This window comes from Aythya ferina (assembly GCF_964211825.1).
Source record: "Aythya ferina genome assembly, chromosome: 1".
NCBI lineage: Eukaryota > Metazoa > Chordata > Aves > Anseriformes > Anatidae > Aythya > Aythya ferina.
In genome coordinates this window covers 178722104-178744125 of record NC_140296.1, presented here as the reverse complement: position 1 = coordinate 178744125, position 22022 = coordinate 178722104, and the positions used below count along the sequence as shown (strand labels likewise).

The 22022-nt window shown below is 36.9% G+C and overlaps 1 protein-coding gene across 2 annotated transcripts in view; it reads left to right on the top strand.

Moving 5' to 3' along the window:
• The window catches only part of SAMTOR (S-adenosylmethionine sensor upstream of mTORC1), a 34251-nt gene extending 12566 nt beyond the window's left edge, over positions 1–21685 (top strand). For both annotated transcript variants that reach the window (XM_084521390.1, XM_084521391.1), the window contains exons 3-5: positions 8126–8299; positions 13788–13902; positions 18881–21685. In XM_084521390.1, coding sequence (XP_084377516.1) covers positions 8126–8299; positions 13788–13902; positions 18881–19510 — 919 coding nt within the window. In that variant the 3' untranslated portion in view covers positions 19511–21685. The remainder of the gene's footprint in view (positions 1–8125; positions 8300–13787; positions 13903–18880) is intronic.
• Positions 21686–22022: the final 337 nt, after the last annotated feature.

Here is a 22022-nt window from a genome sequence, read left to right as displayed (position 1 = left end):
AACTACATGTCATTAAGTCTTTGTAGGCATCTCTTAGTTTGTTCTTAGAATGGTGCAGTGGTGGAGCTCTCCAGCTTCCCTACAATCTTTAAAATCACTGAAGATTGGAAATAAATAGATTAAATATTAACAAAGTACCATTCTGTTCCAGTTCTGGAATAGCCACCATGGAGGTGAGTGTTACAAAGTAATAAGGGAAAGACAGTGAGGTAAAACAGGCATGGTATCACTAAACTTGAACTTGTAACACAGGTCTTTTGAGCCTAATGAACGAACAAAAAAGTTGGGGGGCAGAGACTGTGAAACAGTTGGTGTAGTTGCCATCGTCTTGGTAGCAAATTGAGATGTTCTGTGCCTGCAGGAAATGGAGCAAGTGATAATAAGCTCATTTTCTTTCTCTCTACAACACTCTTAAATATTTGAAAACCATTCCTTTATTTATCAATTGTTGATTCTTTAGGTTAAGAAAACATTCAAGTATTTCTTACCCTTTCCTGGGCGTTTTTTGTGTTACCTTGTCTCATTTTCAAGAGAGGTGAGTCAGTTTGAAACAACTGTGCCCAAAACTGGACACAGTGTTCCACTGGCATCATTAGAGATAAGTAAAATGAAGAAATACTATTGATTAAACTCTTTTTATGCAGCTGGCCTTGTTTGATGGGTTTTCTGGTGTTTTTTTTTTCTTTTTCAGTTGTGTTGGTTTTGTGTCAATGACTTATGCTCACTTCTGATCTGCAACTGAGAGTTTCTTTTTTATGGGCTTTCTCAGTTGTGAGTTGTTTTCTGGTATTTATGCTATTCATTACTTCTGTAGAAGTGTTGATCTTTGTCTCTTTACTAAATTGCACTCTTAAATTATACTGAGTTCTAATACTGAGATTTCTTGCAGCTTCTCTTCTGTCCAGCTTCGCATCATTTGCAGAGCAGTTGAGAGGAATACTGACTGTCCTGGTTATCTGTGCAAGTACTAATTGTACTGGACCCAGGACTGATGATTCTCATGCTACATTGCTCGATATTTTTTACACCTTGATTGTCAAGTGATATGTGAAACTTTTTCAGTAAAGTTATATGCACGTTATCTAAAGTAATTTCTGCTAAGTAGTATTCCCCTAGCTTGTGGTAAGCTTGCCTGTTTCCCTGTAGGACAGGATAATGTTCCTTCTTGACAGTGGAGGAACAGTTGATGTCCTTTGTACTGAGGCATTTTGACACTCTTGCTTGTTTGGTAGTTGGGTGGTTGGGTTTTTTTGGTAGTTCCAACAAGCCCTACAGAGTAAACATGTCTGGGCCTTGCAGCATGAACTAAGAAGAAAACCCACCTGGTAGGAGACACTAAAATGCTCTTTCTCAGTATAAAGCTGCTTCTAAAGCATGGACCTTTTCAGCCTGTAAAGTCCAGGGGTCAGGAATTTTACATCAGGGAAGAAAAAAAAAAAATCAATTTTTTGAAAACTGAGGCCTGGATGGCTCTGTACCAAAACACAGCAGATTGGCTTTGTGTTCTGCAATTTTTTTCCTCCTTATCAAAGGACCAGGAGGTGTGCCAGACAGATGGTAGGCCCCGTTTTCCTTACTCCTCCTTGTGTCTAATTGCTTAATTGCACGCAAGAGAACTTCACATGCATGAGACTTCACGGAAAGTTTTTGTTTGGTTCTTTAACTGTCTGTCATCATGACAGCAGGAAGGTAGCTGATGTATTAGATGAAATTTAATTTGTGAGTGGAATGCTGAAAGTACTTGGGAACCACTGGTGTATCTCTGCTGAAGAAAGGATAGCTTGGGTTTTCTTGGTTTTCCTTTTAAGGAAGATCTTTTTAGACATATGAAACAGAAAAGTGTTTTTTTCCACTAGATGAAAAAAATACTTTTTTTGGTAATCTTTCCTTCATTTTTCTTGTGTTCTTGTATAACCAGATACTTGATAAAGTAAACCAATGGATGCAGAATAACCATCAGAGAAGCCGTGTGTACTTCTTTTCAGCATCAAGAATAATTTTCCTGCCAGGTTATCATTTTGAAAGTCTTTCTAGTTATTTAGTTGAAGATACTGGCAAAATGCATGTTGTGAAGTTAGTGCTTATACCAGGTGACCTAAAACTTACAATTTTACTTCATTATTTTTTATTTATAACTGCACATATTGAGATTCTAGAAACTGTAAGAGATAAAGCAGTAAGGGGTAGGCTGTGCTGTTGACCATCTGCTGCATTGTATAGGGCCAGTTTTCTTTCATTTATCTTTCCACAGCGATACTATGCAGTTTCTAGCATGGGGGAAGAGTGCTCAAAACCTTGTCCCCTTCTAGATACAGCCTGGTGGTGTTGTAAAAAGCCTGGACTGCACTGAGCTGTCTTTCCCTCGATTTCTTTGTATATCTTTAGTAATCAAATGCAAAGTAGCAAATGATATTTGGAAACTAACATTTCTGTTTCTCTTTCATTTCAGTTTTGTTACAACAAAAAACTTAAACTGAAATGGGATAAGATTGCATTTACCCTGAAAAATTTTCCTAACTCTTAATTTTTGCTGTCATAGGTAGCCTGGTGAACCTTTGTATGGACAGTGAAAGCCAGCCTGTTCTGGTTCTAGTTAAACCAAAATGAGCTAGACTAGCAGGTTTGCTTCTTTCTGTTGCTTTTGCATCACTGTTAAGACTTGTGTTGACTTGGCTATTTTTTTAAATAACAAAAAGCAGAATCTGCAATTCTAACTAGCTAGAAATAACTAACATGACAAAACATTATCTAGACCTGCATTTTTTAAAGTCTTTTGACAGTTTTATGAATAAACTGAAGAAATACAGTCTTGATGAAGTTACTTTTTGGGGAATGCAGAACTGCTTGGAAAAACTTCTGGAGAACAGATGTTAGAACCTTATCTTAAATATTTGTTTCACTGAGATGGGCTTTGTAAGCATCTGTCTCTACATCTATTGCTAATCAATATTTTTGTTAATGATCTGCTAGAATACAGTCTGTTCATAAAATTTGCAAATGGGACCAAATAAAAATCCTCACTCTGAGGGCAGGACTAAGATTAATAATGATGTTAACTATACCAAATACTGTCAACTATGCAAATACAGGCCAGGGTGTCATTGGTTATCTGTCAGTCTTTTAGAAAAGCATTTGGATTCTGTAGCAGACCACAACCTGAATATGAAACACCCATGGGATGCTTTTTTTCCCACAAAAGCAATGTGGGTTTTTTTTGTTTGTTTGTTTGCTTTTGTGTTTTTTTTTTTTTCTGTCACCTAGGCTGTTTAGTCATAGGAGATCTTATAAGATCTTTGAAAATAACTACTAGGTCTGTTTGGGATTGGAGGATAGAACAAATTAATGTTTGAAGTCGTTATAGTGCCATTTTGTAGCTTTTTTGATGAATGCGCTTAGTTGAGCAATTCACTTTCAATAAAATTAGTTAGAAGGGAGGTGGGGTAAAGAGGAGAAGGGAAACTATTTAAAATAGAAAAAGGATTTAATGCTCATTGTGCGTGTTTGTATGACAGCCTTTATTTTTCCTTTTAAATACTTTGTTCTGACAAAAGCGTATCTGTTTGACTGTTAGAGCTAATTGGAGCATTGATCATACAGTAACTGCTAGCTATTTTCAGATTCTTGGAATCCTCAGGTAGTGAAGGATAGTGCCTCCAGAACTTGGTTTGTGGTGGGGGGGTGGCCACAACACTGGAGAAATGTCTGATTACAGACCTGGCTGTGTTTTTCAAAAGGATAATGTCTCAGTTCTCGGTATTTGGGACAAGTATGAAAAATAAATTGGGAAAATGGGTTGCATACAAGTTTCTCAACTTGAACTTCAACGAAATATAATTAAGATAACTCGTAATGCATAGTGCTATAGTGCTGTCATACAGGCTGAATGTAGGATTTTCTTAACCTAAATCTGGATGCTTATGACAACAGCAGAATGTTTTCCAGCCATCCTGCATGATTAACATCTCCAAGGGACCTTAAGAACTCTCCATTTCTTGATTTTTCTTCAGGATGAGGTAGGAGAGGTTAAACCTGTAGAAGAGTTCAACCTTTTTTTTTTTTTTTTTCAGGCCAGCAGTTCTTTCAGTTGAGTTTAGTATGCTTCTTTGTAAATGTGTGGGAGCAGGAAAGAAAAGTTTTTGTAGACGTGATGAGAAGTCTAGACTTTTCTTCAGCTCTGGGAAGTATGTTATTTCTCTATACCCTCACTGAGCTTGATCTTTCAATATTAGATTCTGGTTAGTAAACAGTGTAAAGAACGTAAGTAAGGCTCACCTTTTCTTTGAAAAGCAGAGAAGATGGACTGTCTTGGTTCTTAGCCTGCAAAGCTGTCTCCTTGAAACTCTTAAGCATTCATAAAAAGCTCAGCATCAGAAACTGCTCTTTGCCAAGATAAAAAGTGACCAGCATTAATTTAGTTGTTAGTTATTACTTGGCAAGAAGAATAACTGCTGATTCTTTTGACATATTTCAAATTTCGTATGGTGTTTCTTTGGCAATCGAGGATTTGAAACATGACCCTCTCCTCAGTTTTTTATATTCTATTGAAGCATGTGGTTTTGGTTACTGTATTCTACAACAAAGCTTTTCTTTCATAGCTGAAGAGTGTGAACAAACGATTTATCTGATGAATGTGTATCATACTCTCTAACTGGAACTTTCTATATGTGTCCAGCCTAAATGGGATTGGGGGGGAGAGGGTGCAGAGAGGAGGCTGTTCACCATGAACAAATTGGTTATAATTTGAGATTTGAAGTATCGAAAACATATTTCACTGAGAAAATACCTGGAGTTTTTGTATAAGCAAAGATATGAACTGCACACTTCACCAATATCTGCCAGCAAGCTTAAAACAGTTTAGAACTGAAAAGTTTATTCTGCTGGTTTGTGTAAACTGTAGCAAGTGTTAGCTCAGGTAGCATTTGAATTGCACAATTCTTCAAAACAAGTGTGTTAATTGTAGAGCTAATATATCATCGAAGAGTGGAAGCCTAAATGTCAGTTAAAATGGAGCTGTGGCAGTTCTCAGAGTTATAAAATAGATTCCTTCATTTTATTTCTCTTTGTAGATAATTAAGGGTTAGTCTATTCATTACTTGAGACAGTTGTTAAATGCAGAGTCTTAAGTAACTGCATACTCAAAACCACAGTGTGATTGGTGATGGGGTTTTAATAACCGTAAAGTTAAACCTGTGGCTACATCAACAAGTCACCATAAGGGTAACCTGCTGAGTGCCTTATATTTTATTAACTATGAGCAGCAAGTGCCAATGTGATCGGTGCTACCCCATCATACGTGTGAGGTACAGAGACAGCTCCTGTGAGGCCTTGGGGAGAAAACCCTCAGTGGTTATGAATTGCTATCTTACTTGATTTTTTTTAATTTTTTTTTGTTGGGGGGTATTTGTTTGGATGGGTGGATTTGGTATCTTGTGCTTCCTTGTGGCACAGCACAAGTATGCAGACGGGTCTGAACATGAAGAGTTTTACCCAATCTCCAGCTGCCTTTTGACTCTAGCCCCTCTTGTCCAGCAGTGAAAACCCAGGAGTAGACAGTGCCTCTCACCATAGTTGACTTTGGTGTTTCATGACATCAGAACTCAGCTGACGTGAGAGAGAGCTGTAAAATAATGGGGAAGAAATACTGAATGACAGCAGTACCAACTATGAGGAAGAAATAGCTTCTTCATAGTGACAGGAGAAGTTATGCTACATTTTGCAAGTAGATTATTCTCCTGCACAACAGCTCACCAGTGTTAACCTGGGCAGCATGACAGCTTGTAGCGACGGAAGAAGTTGATAACATCGATAGTTGAGCAGAAGAAACAATACATTCCTCCCAAGTTTGTGGATTTTTTTTGTTTTGTTCTGATTTACCTGTTGGTGTCGGCAGCTGTATGACAGTATTTCGTCATCTGTTGCTTCTGAATGTTTAAGAAGAGGTAACAAGAAAAAAAGACTTTTAGAGTAAAATTAAGACACTGCAAAATGCTTACAAAGTGGTAAGGTAGCTGTAACAGGGTGAGGAAATGGATTTTCCTGAGTTTTGTGTTTTCTTTTGACTAAATGACACACAGCTAAATAGTTATGAAAGACATTATCTCTAAATTGATTATATGCTTGTGAACAAATAGTTCAATATAGTGCAAAATACAACTTTTATTAGCATAACAGCAATAAATCCAAGCCTTTCTGGGGTTTAATTTTTTTTCCCCCTAAGTTCAGATTTCTACTTTAACCTTGTTAATTTTAGAATTGTATATATACAGTCTCTAATAGAGTTGGTGTGATTTCACAGTTTATGTTTTTGGGAGTATCGTAGCCTGGACTGCTGGTCTTGCTTCTGTGTGACCTTGCTTAATACTGCCAAAACGTGGATCTTATGATTTCTTTAGCGTCCTTTCCACCCAGCTTCTCTTTGGTCTGAAAATAGCTTTGGTTACTAAGGAATTGTAACTATAAACTTGTTGACTATGAATATATTTTTTACTATGTTTGTTTCTCATATAGCTGTTTACTACCGTAAGGTTACTGTCTGCATTTTAAACTTTTCATATTTAGTGCAAGAATGCCTAGGGCCTGCTTAAGCAAGTAAAACTTGCTTGTACTTTGATTTTGTTAGGCACGGGTCAGTTTTGATCTTGAGGCCATTTAAGCCTGTCAGCACAGAGATGTGTACAAGGTAACTTCGTTCTTTCCTTCACAGCAACAACTAATAACGTGGATGTAATGTGCTACTGTAATTACATGTGTACAGATGCAGAGTGGTCATTCCCTGACAGCTCGGAGTAAAGTGGCTTCAATCTGTACCTGTTCGATTATATATGTTTCTCGTTATGAAACTCAACAATAATGACACCTTTAACTTTTTCTTTCACGTTGTCTATGGTGGAGAGGCTGGATATATTTGTTACCTGTAATGTCACCATCACTTAGATAAGGCTTTGTATTCCAAGGCATTGTCTCTATTTGTGATTTAACCTGCCATATTGTACCAACACGTCTTTTTCCTGAATCTAGGATGTGAAATACAAAGCACGATGAAGATAATATAAGGTGTTTTATATAAGGTGGTAATACAAAGACAATATGAAGTGTTACTAAATTAAATTTGGATTTGTCTTCTGGAACATTACCTCAAACCTCTGCAGCATTTTTTAGAGGAAGACTGAATGTGTTTCAAGAAAGTATCGTAAAAACGCGTTGTTATGAACACATAATTTGAACGAGTACTATTTTTGTTAAACTTCTCATGCAAATGCTTGGCTGGTGCATCTAATTAAAAATACTGCTTTGTGCAGGGTGAGTCAGGCTTTTTAATTTCACAGCAACAAGTTGTTTCCATTTCTAGTTGTATTTTGTGGACAAAACAATTCGGTTATTCTCTGGAACATATGCTCGTGCCTCTTACAGTAATGCTGACTGCTGGCTGAAGTATGCAGGTGCAATTTAACTCTTGATAACATTCATTCCTTTGAACTGGTTAACCTTTCAGTTCATGCGTGACTGAATATTTTGTTCAGTTTCCTAATTAGCAAAATGCTTAAACAGGGAAAAAAACGAAAGCTAGAATAAGCTTTCTGCAATAATACAACTACTGCAGATGCTATTTTAAAAAGGAAAAAAAGGGGGGTGGGGGACTCTAAATTAGAAAAAGGTATAAATAAGGCCATAAGCCTGGGTTGTATTCACTTTTTTCCACATTCCCTAAGTGCACTGCAAGTTTCAGAAGTCCCTGCATTTAGGAGGAGCTTAGTTAAACCATTGCGTGTATGAAAGCATGCCTTGATAGAGAGCTGAGTTCAGGTGATAGCTGAAATTACCCACTGGTGATGTTCTGACAAGGCATCTGTTGTCTTGCATTGAAAGCCTATCCAGATAAAGTTAATTTGAGTCTGTTTACGCAACTGTGACTCACAGCCTGATATTTGGAAATAAAACACCTATCTGTCTTTGGGGGTGTGTCATGTCGTTCCTAAAGCTGACTTTCCAAAGTTGCAGTAAAACTGATATTTGTTCAAAAGATGACAGAATTTGTATCTCTTAAACCTGTGTCTTGTGTTCTGTCTACAGTAATCACCAAAAACACCGTTTTATTTTTCTGGTGAAATTTTTTTTGTCTTTTCAGTGTATGCCGAGAATATTTTCAGAATGGGGGGAAAAGAAAAGCACTTGAGAAAGATGAAAAAAGAGCACTTCTTGCTTCAAAGACCACTCCAGCCTTAAATGTTTCCCAGCCTCCCAAGATTGAAGAACCCTTACCGAGCCTTGGCTTGACAAATCATGAGGCTATAGCAGAAGAGTAAGTTTTACTTGTTTTCCAGGCTTATTTTCCTCTTTGTGTGATGAGATTTTTTTCCCCCATAATATATTAGAAAAGTCTGATACATTTGTTTTTCTAAGGGCATTTTCATGTGAATATTTCCATGCTTAAAGAAATAGTTGAGCTGTAGTATAAGTTTTGGTGGATGCAGTAAAGATTGCTTGAGAATGACATCTTAGTCATCGCCATTTAAGTGTTAGAGTAATTTTGCTTTTGTATGTCATTGTTGTGCAGTGCAATTTATATTAAAGCTTGAGGTGAAATAAGGGAGACGTTAATTAAGTTAGAACCTAATGGCTATTCAGTATTGTTGAAAAGTCAATTGCTTATGTAAGTACCGAGTGGCAAATGTAAATATCAGAGTACTTAAAACTTTCTGTTCATAACTAATTGCAAAGAAACTCTTGATTCCAATTACATACTTCAAAAGCAATTTTGAATTACAGCCCTTAATTTTAAATATGCTAGCGTTCTGACTGGCTCTGCAGAAGTTGCACTATCCTTGAAGTATTTCCCTAACAACAGTTTTAACTTTTGTTTTTAACCTTCACTCAAGTAAGAGTTTTATTTTTCATATTCATGAGTAGCTTTTCTATTTCACTTACAGTCCATGCTATTCTTTTCCTAAAAAACAAGGCTCATGTTTGTGACTATTCCTTGTGTGATGTGAATAACTTAAGTTTAAAGGAATAAGAATGCATAAACACATTTCCATTAAATGTTATATTTGACTTGTTTCATACTCTGCGGACAGTTGTAAGAACTGGTCCAGTTTTCTCTGTTCTGTGAGGAGGGTTTCTCATTACTGTAACGTGTCTGGAGTAAGCAATAAATGATGGTAAGATTTTTAGTAGTTGTACGTACCTTATAGAAACGGGACATATCTGTTATAAATCACTGCCCATAGAAGTCAAGTACTAATTTTTGTTTGTAAGGCTGTTGTGGTTTAACCCTGGCAGGCAGCTCAGCCCCACACAGCCACTTGCTTGCTATGGGGGAGAGAAAGGTAAAAGTATGAGAACTCATGGGTTGACAAAGAGTTTCCTGGGTAAAGCAAAAGCCACGTGAACAAAATCAAACAAGAAGTTAATTCACTCTTTCCCATCAGCAGGCAGATATTCAACTGTTTCCCTGAGAGCAGGGATTATCACACACAGTGGTTTCTTGGGAAGGCAAATGCTATCACTGTGAACATTCCTGCCTTCTTCCTCCTTTACTCCAACTTTTATTGCTGAGCATGATGCCACATGCTATGAGGCATCGCTTTGGTCAGGCCGGGTCAGCTGTCGTGGCTGTGTCCCCTCCCAGCTCCTTGTGCACCCCCAGCCTCCTCGCTGGCAGGGCAGCACCAGAAGCTGAAAAGTCCTCGGCTCTGTGTAAGTGCTGCTCTGCAACAGCTAAGTCATTGGCTACCATCACCACTATTTTCATCAAAACCCAAAACTTGGTTAGCACTGAGTTAGCTCGGAAGTAAAAGGTTCCACTGTGGTTTTAAAACAAACAAACAAAAAAAAGACCAGAAGGTGCGGAGAGAAGTAAGTAGCACTCCATGAGATCCCAAAGGTGGTGGTAGAAGGTGCCATGGGAACCAGAAGTGCAAATCATACTGCTACTCAGAAGGGCACTCAGCTACATGTACTTTGATGAAGCCATTTTCAGATGCTCATGTTGCTTGCCTATGTAAGACTAAAATTGGTGAATCTCACAGAAATAACTATTGTGGACATACAGATGAAAGTGGAAAAGGACTAGTAACATGTAGTCCCCAGTACCTATTTCCATCCCAAGAACAGTTCTTTGTGCCTAACATGGCATCTTCACCTGCTGCGAAGCTGGACTTCAAAGTGGTTCAGTCTTGAAATATAAAAGTGGCTGTTATCTGCTGTTTACTAGCTTCTCCCTTTGTTCTGTTTGAGTATTGTCATCTTTTTCTATCAGGTTAAAGTCTTGATTTTTATCCTTAATGGTAAAAATCTTAACCTTGTATAGATTCTTCTCCAGTGGTAGGTTGTACCTTAAGAGACAGTCAAGCCATCATTCCTTCTTTCAGCAAGCTAGTCCTTCCCATGGAGTGCACGTGTGGATGTCACTAAAGAGTTGAGATATGCTGGTGTTGGCACTTGGAGCCAGTTGTATAGCTTCATTCTGCTCTTCTGACAACAGCATAGGCCTCTGATTTTTCTTATTCCCCTCCCATCCTTGGATAAATAGTAGCCTGATAATTGAAAATTGTAAACTAGAAGGTCAGCATTTGAAGTGATTAATGACGGAGATACAATGACTTTCCTGGTGGTTATATAACTTACCCTAGTTTCTAGTTTCCATCTACTTCCAAGAGAAAATGTCACCTGCCTGTAAGACACCTACTTAAAAATATGTACGTTTTTAAGGGGCTAATAATCAAGAACTGTAGTCCATTGAATAAAGTTCTTGAAATAAGCAAGTGTAAGATAAGTTTAAAATGGACTCATTTCCAGGTTATGGACACTTCTTTCACCAGTTCCTGATCTTTGTTCACGTTTTCTGCCACTATATTAGTGCTTTGGAGAACTGTGAATTCAAGATGTGCTTGGAGATTACCTACAGTGCAAAGCATTTCTCTTACTGTCCATATAGTTGCTTTGAGTGAAAATCATTAGGAAATGGGGTTGAAGGGTGATTATCAGTGAATTCAGCAAGACTGCCTTTGTAACACAGTAATTGGCTCACTGGACTGTCATCTAGATGACAGTTATGTTTTCACTGAGGAATCTGACTTGAGAGTTGTAGTGGTTTTTGTTTGTTTGTTTGTTGTTTTTTAAAAAGGCAGGTCTGCACCAGTGGTCTGAAGACCTCCAAAATTAATTGAAGCACCTAACTAGGATCCTGTTCTTACTGATTGAATAGATAGAATTGGCAGCCAGGGAACTGCTAAGTTACTCATTGCACCTGTGTTCAGAGGGGCAGCACAACCTGACAAGCAGCAGGAAAGTCAAAACACAAGCGAGCAGCTGAATCTCTGCTACTGTTGAGGTTTTAAAGTGTATTCACATTGAATTTGGAGTCTGGTAGTCTTACCAGAATGAAAGAGAAACCTGTCATTGAAAGAACACCTATTAAAGTGAAAGAAGAAACTTATCTTTGTCCTACATCAAATGTCTTGGGATCTGTTGTCCATTAGTGTAGAAGAGATGGCTTCTGCTCAGCTTGGGATACAGAGGTGTAGCTATCCGGAAGCGTGCCTTAATGCTTTCAGAAGTAGTCTGAGGGGTGCAACCTCTTCACTGAGTCAAAAGTAGGTTTTATAAGAGGGGAACAGAATGCATCACAGTGATTTTTTTATTTCACCATAGGTGCAGTGGGTTCTCCTGGAAATCAGAGGGTTCTATATTGCGTTACTTAAAATTAAGTCTGTTTAAGTATTTCATCTAATGCTTTAGATGGAAAATGTTGAGAACTCAAGAGGCTGTTGCTCTTCTTTATGGGAAGTTTTCTCTGAGCTGGACTATAGAATCAAACTCGCATGGGACCACAGGAAGCAAAATGAATCTTCAGTTATTTTGATGTTACTGTTAGACTAATGTAGAACACTAGTGTACATATAGACATGTATTTGAATGAAAAAGCCATTAGACTTGGCATGAAAAAGACACTGAGCCATTAGTCTGTATTTGCTAGACAAGGAGGAGTGCTGCTCTGAGAAGTGCTGACCTTACATGGAAAAAGACGCTGCTTGACTTCAGCCCACGTTTATGATTTGTTGCCACTAGGCTGAATGGTCCTCCTGTGTAATTCAATCCGTTGCACAGATTACGTTGTCATTGGCATCCAAGTTGGGGAAAAATTGTTGCAATCATCTTCATTTTGAAATCCCACTCAGTGTCAGCTGCCTTACAGGGTAGCTTGATAATGTGTGTGGTTTTAACTGATTGTTAGAGGTAGTTGTTGTGCTGTTTGTCTTGGTGGTGCTGGTAGTTGGACGGAAGAATTCCCTGGATATCTGCTATGTAGAAGGAAAATCTGAAAGATTGGTAGTGTTACTCAGCTGAAGGCAACAAGGAATCTTCTCTTGCTTCTCTAACATCTTCGTGGTAGGTCATTGAAAGTTAAGGAAGAGCTTTGGGAGGAACGTAGAGAACTTTGCTGCTTCTTAAAAAAAAAACTTCTTCTGTGGTATTGCTCACAGCTTTATTTTTGATGTGAGTACAGCTATGGCTTTTTTGGACTCCATTAGCTCTGTAGATCTGTTTCTGAAAGTTTTTACAGTTACATTTCTTCAGGGCTGAATCTTTCCCAGAAAGGCAACAAATGATATTTGGAAGGTGCCAACTTAGAATTGGCTACAGAAACTTGAAGCAAAAAGCAACACTCACTTACTGGAAAGTTATCAGTCTCTTCCCTGTGAAAGCTATGAGTTCACTTCTGTTTGCCTCCGTTAATGGATTTTGGGTATTCTAAGTTCTTACAAAACATAACGGGAAATTCTTAGCTATAGCCCTGTAAACGGTCCAGTAGAAAGAATTCAAACTCCTGAGCACTTGTGGTCCAAGTGGCTACTGCTCCAACTTCACTCGCCAGTTTTTGAGTTTGTGGTTCTGTACGGATTGATCCAACTTTCATAGCATCCATTGAAAATAAAATTGGAGCGAAGCTCAAGCAGTCATCCATTTTCAAAAAAAAAAAAAAAAAAAGAGCTAATAGAATATTTTAGCTATTCCCTGCAAAATGTCTAAAAAGTTTTCGCATTCAGGGATATTTTTGTTTACTTTGGAATACCAGTGGATGTCCTCTGCTTAAACCAGTTATGACACTTGACTTTGGATGCCCTTTAAAATGGGGCTGACGAGTAGGGAGGTCATGGAGTGCTGTCATTTTCTCTTGTGTACTCCTGAAACTTCAACTCTAATGACTTGTGTCGCTTAAACATCAATAAGTACCACAAAAAGGTAAGTGGGGAAACATAAAGTGGTAGAGAAATCACTGATCAGCATGATGAGCGGGCGCACTGGTTGCCATTTTACTTTGTTACTTTAAGTACCCAAGTTATGAGGAAATTCTTCACTCAGAGGCAGTGAAGGCACCAGAACAGGCTGCCCAGAGAAGCTGTGGCTGCTCCATCCCTGGAGGTGTTCAAGGCCAGGCTGGATGGGGCTTTGGGCAACCTGGTCTGGTGGGAGGTGTCCCTGCCTCGGGGGGGGGGGGGGTGAAACTACATTGTCTTTAAGGTCCCTTCCAACCTGAGCCCTTCTATGAAGTAAAAGTATTACAGGTGTGCTTAAGGTTAATTTTTCAGCTTGAGGGGATCATCTGCTTTACTGTTCTTTTGGTTCTTTAGACGTCTCAGCAGTTCAATTAAGGCATTCACTTATATTAGTCACTACCATAGTATTCAACAAGAATTTCTTTTGCATTAATTATCTGAAATTGTAATTCAGAATGTAGCTTCAAAAATAACACTTCATAAAACTGAATTCTTGCTGCTTCTTAGGTTGCTTCACTCCTTGGGAAAGATCAGATTACTTGACGTTGGTAGCTGCTTTAATCCATTTTTGAAGTTTGAAGAATTTCTGACAGTTGGCATAGATATTGTTCCAGCTGTTGAGGTATGTAACATTTACTATGTTTGATATAAATTTGGCTCTCAGATATTTTAGAATGCTTCAAAATGGCTGTGTTTAATACTTAATCAGTATGTATCCTAAATGTCTTTGTTTTAAAAGGAACTGTGGTCCTTCTATTACATCCATTCCCATGAACAGGCTCCAAAATAATAGCTAACTGTAGTTTTGATTTTAAAATACATTTTTGTTCAAGAGTTGTGCCTTTATAATGCTGTTGTGCATCTTAAAACTGGAAAAACTTCAGTAGCCATCTTTTAATGCAGTCTCAGGTGAGTTCTTGCATCTTAAAAGCCATAAATGAAAATTGAGTAGGCTTGTGCTTAGGCTTGAACCTCTGGTAAGCTGCATTTGCTGACAGAAAGAAATAATCATTACCTCTACTTGATGTATTTTTTATGGGGAATTTTAGTAACCAGAAGTGCTCTATAAAGGGGATTTTCAGTTTATTGCTACAGATACTAAACCGTAATTTTGAGTACAAGATTACTGTTTAGGGAACTTTGTAAGGTGAGTAATACATTTGGGGTAATGCAAACAATACAATTGTTTCACTTTCCCTATGTAGTAAGATTTCCAACTGCATTAACTTTGCTGTAATTGTGTCTCTTCTGTCTTTCACTCTTGATCTGACTTTTTTTTTTTTTTGTCAGTCCTAGTAGTATTTATTAACCAGGCACACAGTATTTATTAACCAGGCAAAATGACAAAGTAGAAAAAAGAAAAGAGACATAAAGGAATGAATTTCTGTCAGAAAATATGAGACCTTTGATCATACATATCATGCTAACTTCTACAAAGTTAAATTTTTATAATAGCATAAAATTAAAATCAGTGGCTTAAGGTAACCCTCTTTAGGTGTTGACAGGTACAAGTACAGTAATACAGTTAACATGAAAATAGTGAGTGTTCTGTTTGCTGCAGCGTGGTTTACACACAAAATAATTGGCATTTTGTTGTGGTCACCAGGTTTAGTTCCTAACACCTAGTTTATCTCTGAGCACATATATATAAAAAAATAAAATTAAAAAAAAAAGATAATTCTTTACAAATATTTGAGTCATATAAATTGCTTTTTAAAGTAACTCAGTGCTAGTTTCAGCTAAAACACAAAGCAACTAATAATGGACTTCATCTTGCCTAATTTTAGGAATAGGCATCAGTTGCCCAAACACAATTGCTTGCTGCCACTTGAGATGCTGTAGGACATCAGCATAGGGTTGTTTCTTGCTCATGATGTGGGATGTGAAGAAGATAAATGCCATTGTGAAGTGGCAGCCTAAGTAATTTAAAATGGCAGTATATGGCAAGTAAATTTCAAGCTGAGATGTGTGCAGCCCGGGTGTCTACATCCAAGGTTCTATGTTCAAATTAGTCAGTGCAGCTCTGTTAAAACTAGAATCAGCGAAACTTAAAAATCTCCTCTTTCACGGTGAGGTGAATTGTGTTCTGATCTCATGATCTCTGATCCTTTATTGACTAGCTCTACAGTGACTGTAATAGAAGCCTGGACACCTGAAGTTACATGACACGAGTCTAACCATTAATTTGAGGTTATAAATAAGTAATAGTTTACTATGTATTCAGTCATGCTATTTTCTTTAAAAAAAAAAAAAAAAAAATTCTTCTTAAGAAAATAAGTTTAAATTTACAGTGACCAAAATCATTATTGAAAAAAATCTAGAAAGGCTGCTTCTGTGGATGTAATTGAGGAATACAAGTAATCCAGACCAGACAACAGAAGAGAGGGGGTAGTCAGCATTTGTGTAATCTGTGTACTAACCAGTTCTTCAGGCTCTCTCCCAGTACAGTCGAACGATAAGATAATTGATTTCCTGCATTCCGACATAGCAACATGCCTGGATGACAGGAACTCACTGGAGCACTGCCATACAGATCAGCATGGTTACTGTGAGGCCTGCCTCAGGTTCACCAGCTTCTCTTACTGCCATCCTCTTGGTAGTACCTTGGTGTATTCAGGGCACCTCGCAACTTAGCTAGCGTTCTTGGAGTAAAAAGGAGCACAACTGGTGCACTCAAATGCTACTACTGTAGTAAGTTCAGGCCCACCTCCAAACTGGAATTAATAAGCGCTGGTGTTTGGGATGACTCTGCTTTGAGCTGCATCAGCAGCATAACCTGAATAAATTTATCTCTTGGCCAGCAGTTGTCTGCACTGATTGTAAGATTTCAGAATAACAGCCAGAGGGTTCTTGTGGGAGTTGATGTTGCCTTCTGACCTAAAAAATCAATGCAGTAACTTAGTGGTTGAAGTTGAAAATAGAAGAACCTGTAAAACCTCCTCACTTAGCTGATCTTTTATGTAAGATACTAAAATGTTTTTTGAAACAAATTGAAACACAGAGGCTTTTTAGGAAGTCAGTTTGTTAAATATTGTTGAATAAAGAGTTAAATAATTATGTACTGATAAGAATAGGCTAATCCACTATGTATATAAGTATGTTAGATATAGAAGTAGCAGTTGAGTAAGATACTTCAGATAATTTGAGGAATTTTGAAGATGTAATTGAAACATTGTCAGAGGAACTAAAATCTTTATTTAATAAGAATCATAAAATCATAAACAAAAGAACAAATGTCTTCACAATGTTTAGAATCTATGTTTTTATACAGAAAATGCAACTGTGTGATATGAATGCAGAAATACATTTCTGTTAAACAGGTGTGTGTTTTGTGTGGCGGGGGGGCTGCTCAAGGGGAAGAAAGACTAAGACAAGCAGAACAAGTTTCTCCTTGAGTGGTGCTTTTGTTGGTCACTCCTTCAAACACTCGGTGGCACAAATGTTCCAGAGAATAATTAGCAGCTGTTATTTTCCTACAGGAGTTTATCTTGTTTACTTGTCAGGGGAAGGGAGAACACTGTAATTGAAATGAACGGCAAATCTCAATTTGGTGAAAGTCCCAATACGATTTTATAGTGCTGGGAAACAAGCTGAATATACAGCAGATGTTGTATTGGAGTAAATACAGCCTGAGACAAAAAAGTCTGGAATGGTACTGAAGTTAAGAAAGACAAAAGACGAGTTGGATTGAGTTCTTAAATGTCAATGTATGCACTGAAATACGAGTTGGCTGTTTCAGTGTCTAGAAAGACTGTAAGATCAGTTCAAGACTTGTCCATCTAGAGTAGCAATCCCCACTTTAGCAGCAGAGCAACATTTTTGTCATAAAACTGCCTTGCAGAGTTCAGATTCCAGTTGAAGCATATTTTAATCATGAAATTTTCTTCTGCATAACTGTTTTATTAGTATCTTCCTACTGCAGAGAAATGCTTGCAGTGTAAACTTTTTTCAGCTGTGTATGTGTAGCCTTTAAGTTCTCCTTCCAAGCAAAGTTAGCATGTTGCCCTGGAAAATTACATTCTAAAGCACTTTTCTTCTGAAGTTGTTACTATATATCCTGAAGTTACTACTGTTGATTTCCTGTTCTAAATAGTACAAGGAAGCGGAATATAACCCTGCAAATATAATGATTGTAATTATTTCACGATGATCAAGGAATTTTAATTACAATCTTTCTTGAATTGTTTTTTCATCTGCATCAGAGGCCAAGATTAAAGCTATTGAAAAGTAAATTACAAATTTTTGGAAGATTGATTTACTCTTTCTAGTTTTCTGCATGTTCTCTGGAGAGAATGATTTGATATATACAGAAATGTTATCTTTTACTTGGGAACAATGGTGCATATCAGTTGCTTTGTGAATACCTTTGCAATAATGTTGATTTGTTTAATATCGCTTCATAAAATATGTTAGAAATACTTTGGGGAGGGGGATATGAAAATGCAGCAGGTCTGCCTCCACCTTTCTGATATGCTCTGGAGAATGTTTTGTCTCGGCTCTAATATTCAGGTAGCTGTTTAGCAGTCTGTTTGGTTTTTTTTCACTGCATGTTCTGTAAGCATTAATAACAATTTTTGTTTCTATCAAGTTGCAGCCTTGTATCTCAATACCTTTTCATGAGAGAAGTCAGTACTAGGCTTTGAATATAAAATGTCAAAACTTAAGCCTAGTGAATAGCCTACTATTTTGTATTTTTTGAGTTCTCTGTGATTAAGGGTGTTATGAATTTGTTCTTTTGTACGTTGTATCAGGGTGTCACTTTCAATCTTTGACAGCTTGAGCACACAAATGATTAAATGATGAATTTAAAACTCTTATCTTGCCCAAATGTCTACTGGTAAGCTTTGCATTTGCAGCAAGGTTAAAACTTGTACCTTCATCTCTGTTACAAATTAGTTAGTGTACTGTAACTTTCTGATGTATTTTGCCTTGCCATAGTTTCTTCCCTTTTCTATACCACTAAGGAACGTCTCTTTTTTTTTTTTTTTTTTTTCCAAGTGACCAAATTATTAAGCCTCTTGGATTCTTTAAAAAGCTTGTGGAAATACTGATGATGTTGAATTTATTTCCTATTTACTTATTTCAGGTTTGTTTGTTTAAAAAATAAAAAGATATAAATTGAAACCCAATATAGTCTAGATCGGAATTTTAAGAATTGCACTGTTTTACTCTGTTGCCACACCTTAACATGGAATTTGATTGGCAATGCATGATATGCTATGAAAGCATGGGATTTGGGGGAAACGAGCAACGTACACTCATCTGAATTCTTCTTAAATCAATTGTGAGATAGTTGATTTGATATGTTCTATTAGGGCTTTCTATTTCATTTCTTTGTTTTAAATGAACAGTTCTCAGCTATCAAATCTCCCCTAAATTGCTGCATATCTGTGGCAACTGTGAAAGCTAGTAATATGCATTACTTTTAAATTGCTGTTTTAGAGTGCTTGATTTAATAGCAAGAGGGATGTTCAGCAGGCTTGAAATTCTCTCAAGGAATTGAAGAGGATGTTATTGATCATTATCTGGGTGTGAGTTGTATTTGCTCTTTAAACTAACCTTGATGTTTGTTTGTTTTTCTGTTTTTCTTAATCCACCAGAGCGTATACAAATGTGACTTCTTGAATCTACAAATTCAGCAACCTCTCCAACTGGCACAAGATGCTATAGATGCCTTTCTTAAGCAACTGAAAAACCCTATTGATTCTCTACCTGGAGAACTATTCCATGTCGTTGTTTTCTCGCTCCTCCTTTCTTACTTTCCTTCACCCTATCAACGATGGATATGCTGCAAGAAGGCACACGAACTTCTCGTCTTAAATGGCTTATTGCTTGTAATAACTCCTGATTCATCTCACCAGAATCGCCGAGCTATGATGATGAAAAGCTGGAAGATTGCCATAGAGTCCTTGGGTTTTAAACGTTTCAAGTATTCCAAGTTTTCTCACATGCACCTGATGGCTTTTAGGAAAACCTCCCTTCAAACAACAAGTGACTTAGTTAGCAGGAACTATCCGGGAATGTTGTATATCCCGCAGGATTTCAACAGTATAGAGGATGAGGAGTATTCCAACACTTCCTGCTACGTTCGATCAGATACAGAAGATGAACAGCTAGCTTACGGTTTTATGGAGCTACCTGATGCTCCGTATGACTCAGACTCTGGAGAAAGCCAGTCTAGTTCAATTCCTTTTTATGAGCTCGAAGATCCTATATTGCTTCTAAGTTAACGTAGTAGTTGACATGCTAAGTCAAAAACCTCTTGCTTAACTAATTTTGCTATACTAACGTGGGCTCAACACACAACAACGGTTTGCATAAAGAAAATGCAACAGTTTACAGAGTTTGCTATTTTTTTCTACTTTTGAATTTTAAAATCTATTCTTGTATGAAAGTGAAAAAAATACAAGTTTTATGCAAATGACTCTTGTCATAGCATAAATTGCTGTTACTTTCTTTAGAATATGTATCACTAATTTTCTTCCAGAAAGGTACCATTCTTTTCTTTAGTGCTGTGAAGTGTGAATTCTATTTAATTTGCTAAATGTTGTTTCAATATTTTAACTCTTAATGTGGTTGAGCATAAGGCACTGGAGTTGGTGGGCTTCTGAGAAGTATACGTAGGAAGAAATAATTTGCACTTTAATTAAATGTGCAGATAGGTTAAGATGCTTGGTTACACATGTCCCTTTTTAATTATGGAACAAAGCTCTCTTTCCAAAATTTCTTTTGCTCTGGTTAAGCCTGGGCTGGAGAAACTATAATGCACATTTAATTTTACTTTAATTGCAGCCCTCTTGAGATAACACCAAAACACTGGAATATATTAATCCATAGTTATACACGTTGTGTAATTTCATTGCATAAAGAGCAGATAGATGTGAGGTTTCTGAAGAGGTTATCCCCCAGACACAGAGAAGTATGGTACGTCTAGACAATTGTTTCACTTAAAAGCTGGAATATGATTTTGCAATTTTCAATGTACAAGCACTAACATACATCAGTATTTCCCCAATGTGTTCTGTATTTTTTTCAGTTTTTTTTTGGGGTGGGAGGGGAGTGGTGGTGGGTTTTTTGTCATGTTTTAAAGTAAATTATTTATGTGTTTTAAAAACAAACTTTAAGTTGGGAGGTCTACAGTTAAGAACAATTGTATGATAACTACAGACTGATTTTGTTTAATAAAAAAAAAAAAGGAACATTTTCACAAGATTTTCAAGGACGTGTATTTGCACAAAAGACATATTCAGACCACACAAGTGAAGTTAACATACACTATTTTGTTTGCTTATTTGGACCACAGTCTTCTATTTTAGTTAAATGAAAACCCCATAGCTGTCTGAAAGCTGGTCTGCACTGTAAGAAGGTAAACCAAGTGGTTTATGTTTATGAAGTTTTTTAAATCGTGTAATAAATTTGTGAGTACTTTGCAGGAAAAAAAAAAAAAATCTGTTCAGCATTTAAAAATAGAGGATTCAGTATTACTTTAGCTTAGATTGCCCTCTATTTAAAAATGACCAGGATTTTCAAATTTGAATGTTAGGCTTTAAAATCTGTAAGTGAGTGCCTATCACAAATGATTGGAACTAGGTGCTACATCATGGATTTAAGACTGACAGCAGCAACGTGGTAGAAAATATAAATACAGCGTAAAGTTTCATAGTTGGAAACACACCTTACACCATTTCAATCTGCCATGTTGTTTTTATAATACAGATGTTACCAGGCAAACTGAAGTATTAGTGTGGATTTAACAGGAGTTGCTACAAAAATGAAAACTTTCCATTGAAGTTTTGCACTGAAAGTGCCAGTTTGATCTGTCTGTTTTTTCTTGTATACAATTTCCTACAAAGAGTCATACTGTATTGGTCCTGCTTACACTCAAACGCGAACTGGACTGCAATGCTTTATTCTTTAATATAAGCTTTCTGTGTCTCTTTTCATAAATTTAAAGTGTACCCAAACATCTGATTCAAAACTGTTATTCAATCTGAATGATATAGTTGTATACAAACCAAACACCCATACAGCTTGTGTTTAGGGAAAAAAAAAAAAAAAAAGGACAAGTTATTATGGTTGACTTAATTTTTATGGAAAATACCTAATGAAATATACAACAGATTCAAAACCAGCTGTAATTCAGTGTTTGCATCTACTGCTTTACCATTTCACTAAAATGTTCATCAGTCAAAACCTCTCTTCCTTCACTGACTCCAGCAATGCTAGTGTTAAACTATTGGTGCTATAAATTCAGCTGTTTTTTAGAAATCTAATCTGCACATGCTTTGAAGTCTGCCTAGCATTTTAATTTATATTCCTCTAAAAAAAAAAAGTTGCGTACCAGCTGACAGAAATGTTGGCATTGGCCAATGTAAATCGGTTTGTGATTCATACAAATGAGCCAAGATTTATCCTTAAAGAGTTTAAAACATAATTATTTAAAATCTAGGCCTTCTTGGCAGCTTGTTGACACCATTGTATTTGTGGTTTAGGGACCTGAGATTTGTAACAGTTTGGTTTTCTTGCTGCTTATTCTAAATACCTGAAGTGTTTTTTTTTTGTTGTTTTGTTGTTTTTTTTTGTTTTGTTTTGTTTTTTTACAAGGGACAGTGAATTGTGGAGAATGAAAGTCAGTTTTGCATAAATATTTACACCTCCCTGAACAATACTAGTGATGGTGGGAGTTGTTGGATATTTAGCTTTGGTGTAAGAGGAATGTTTCTAGGTTATGAAATGTTTGAA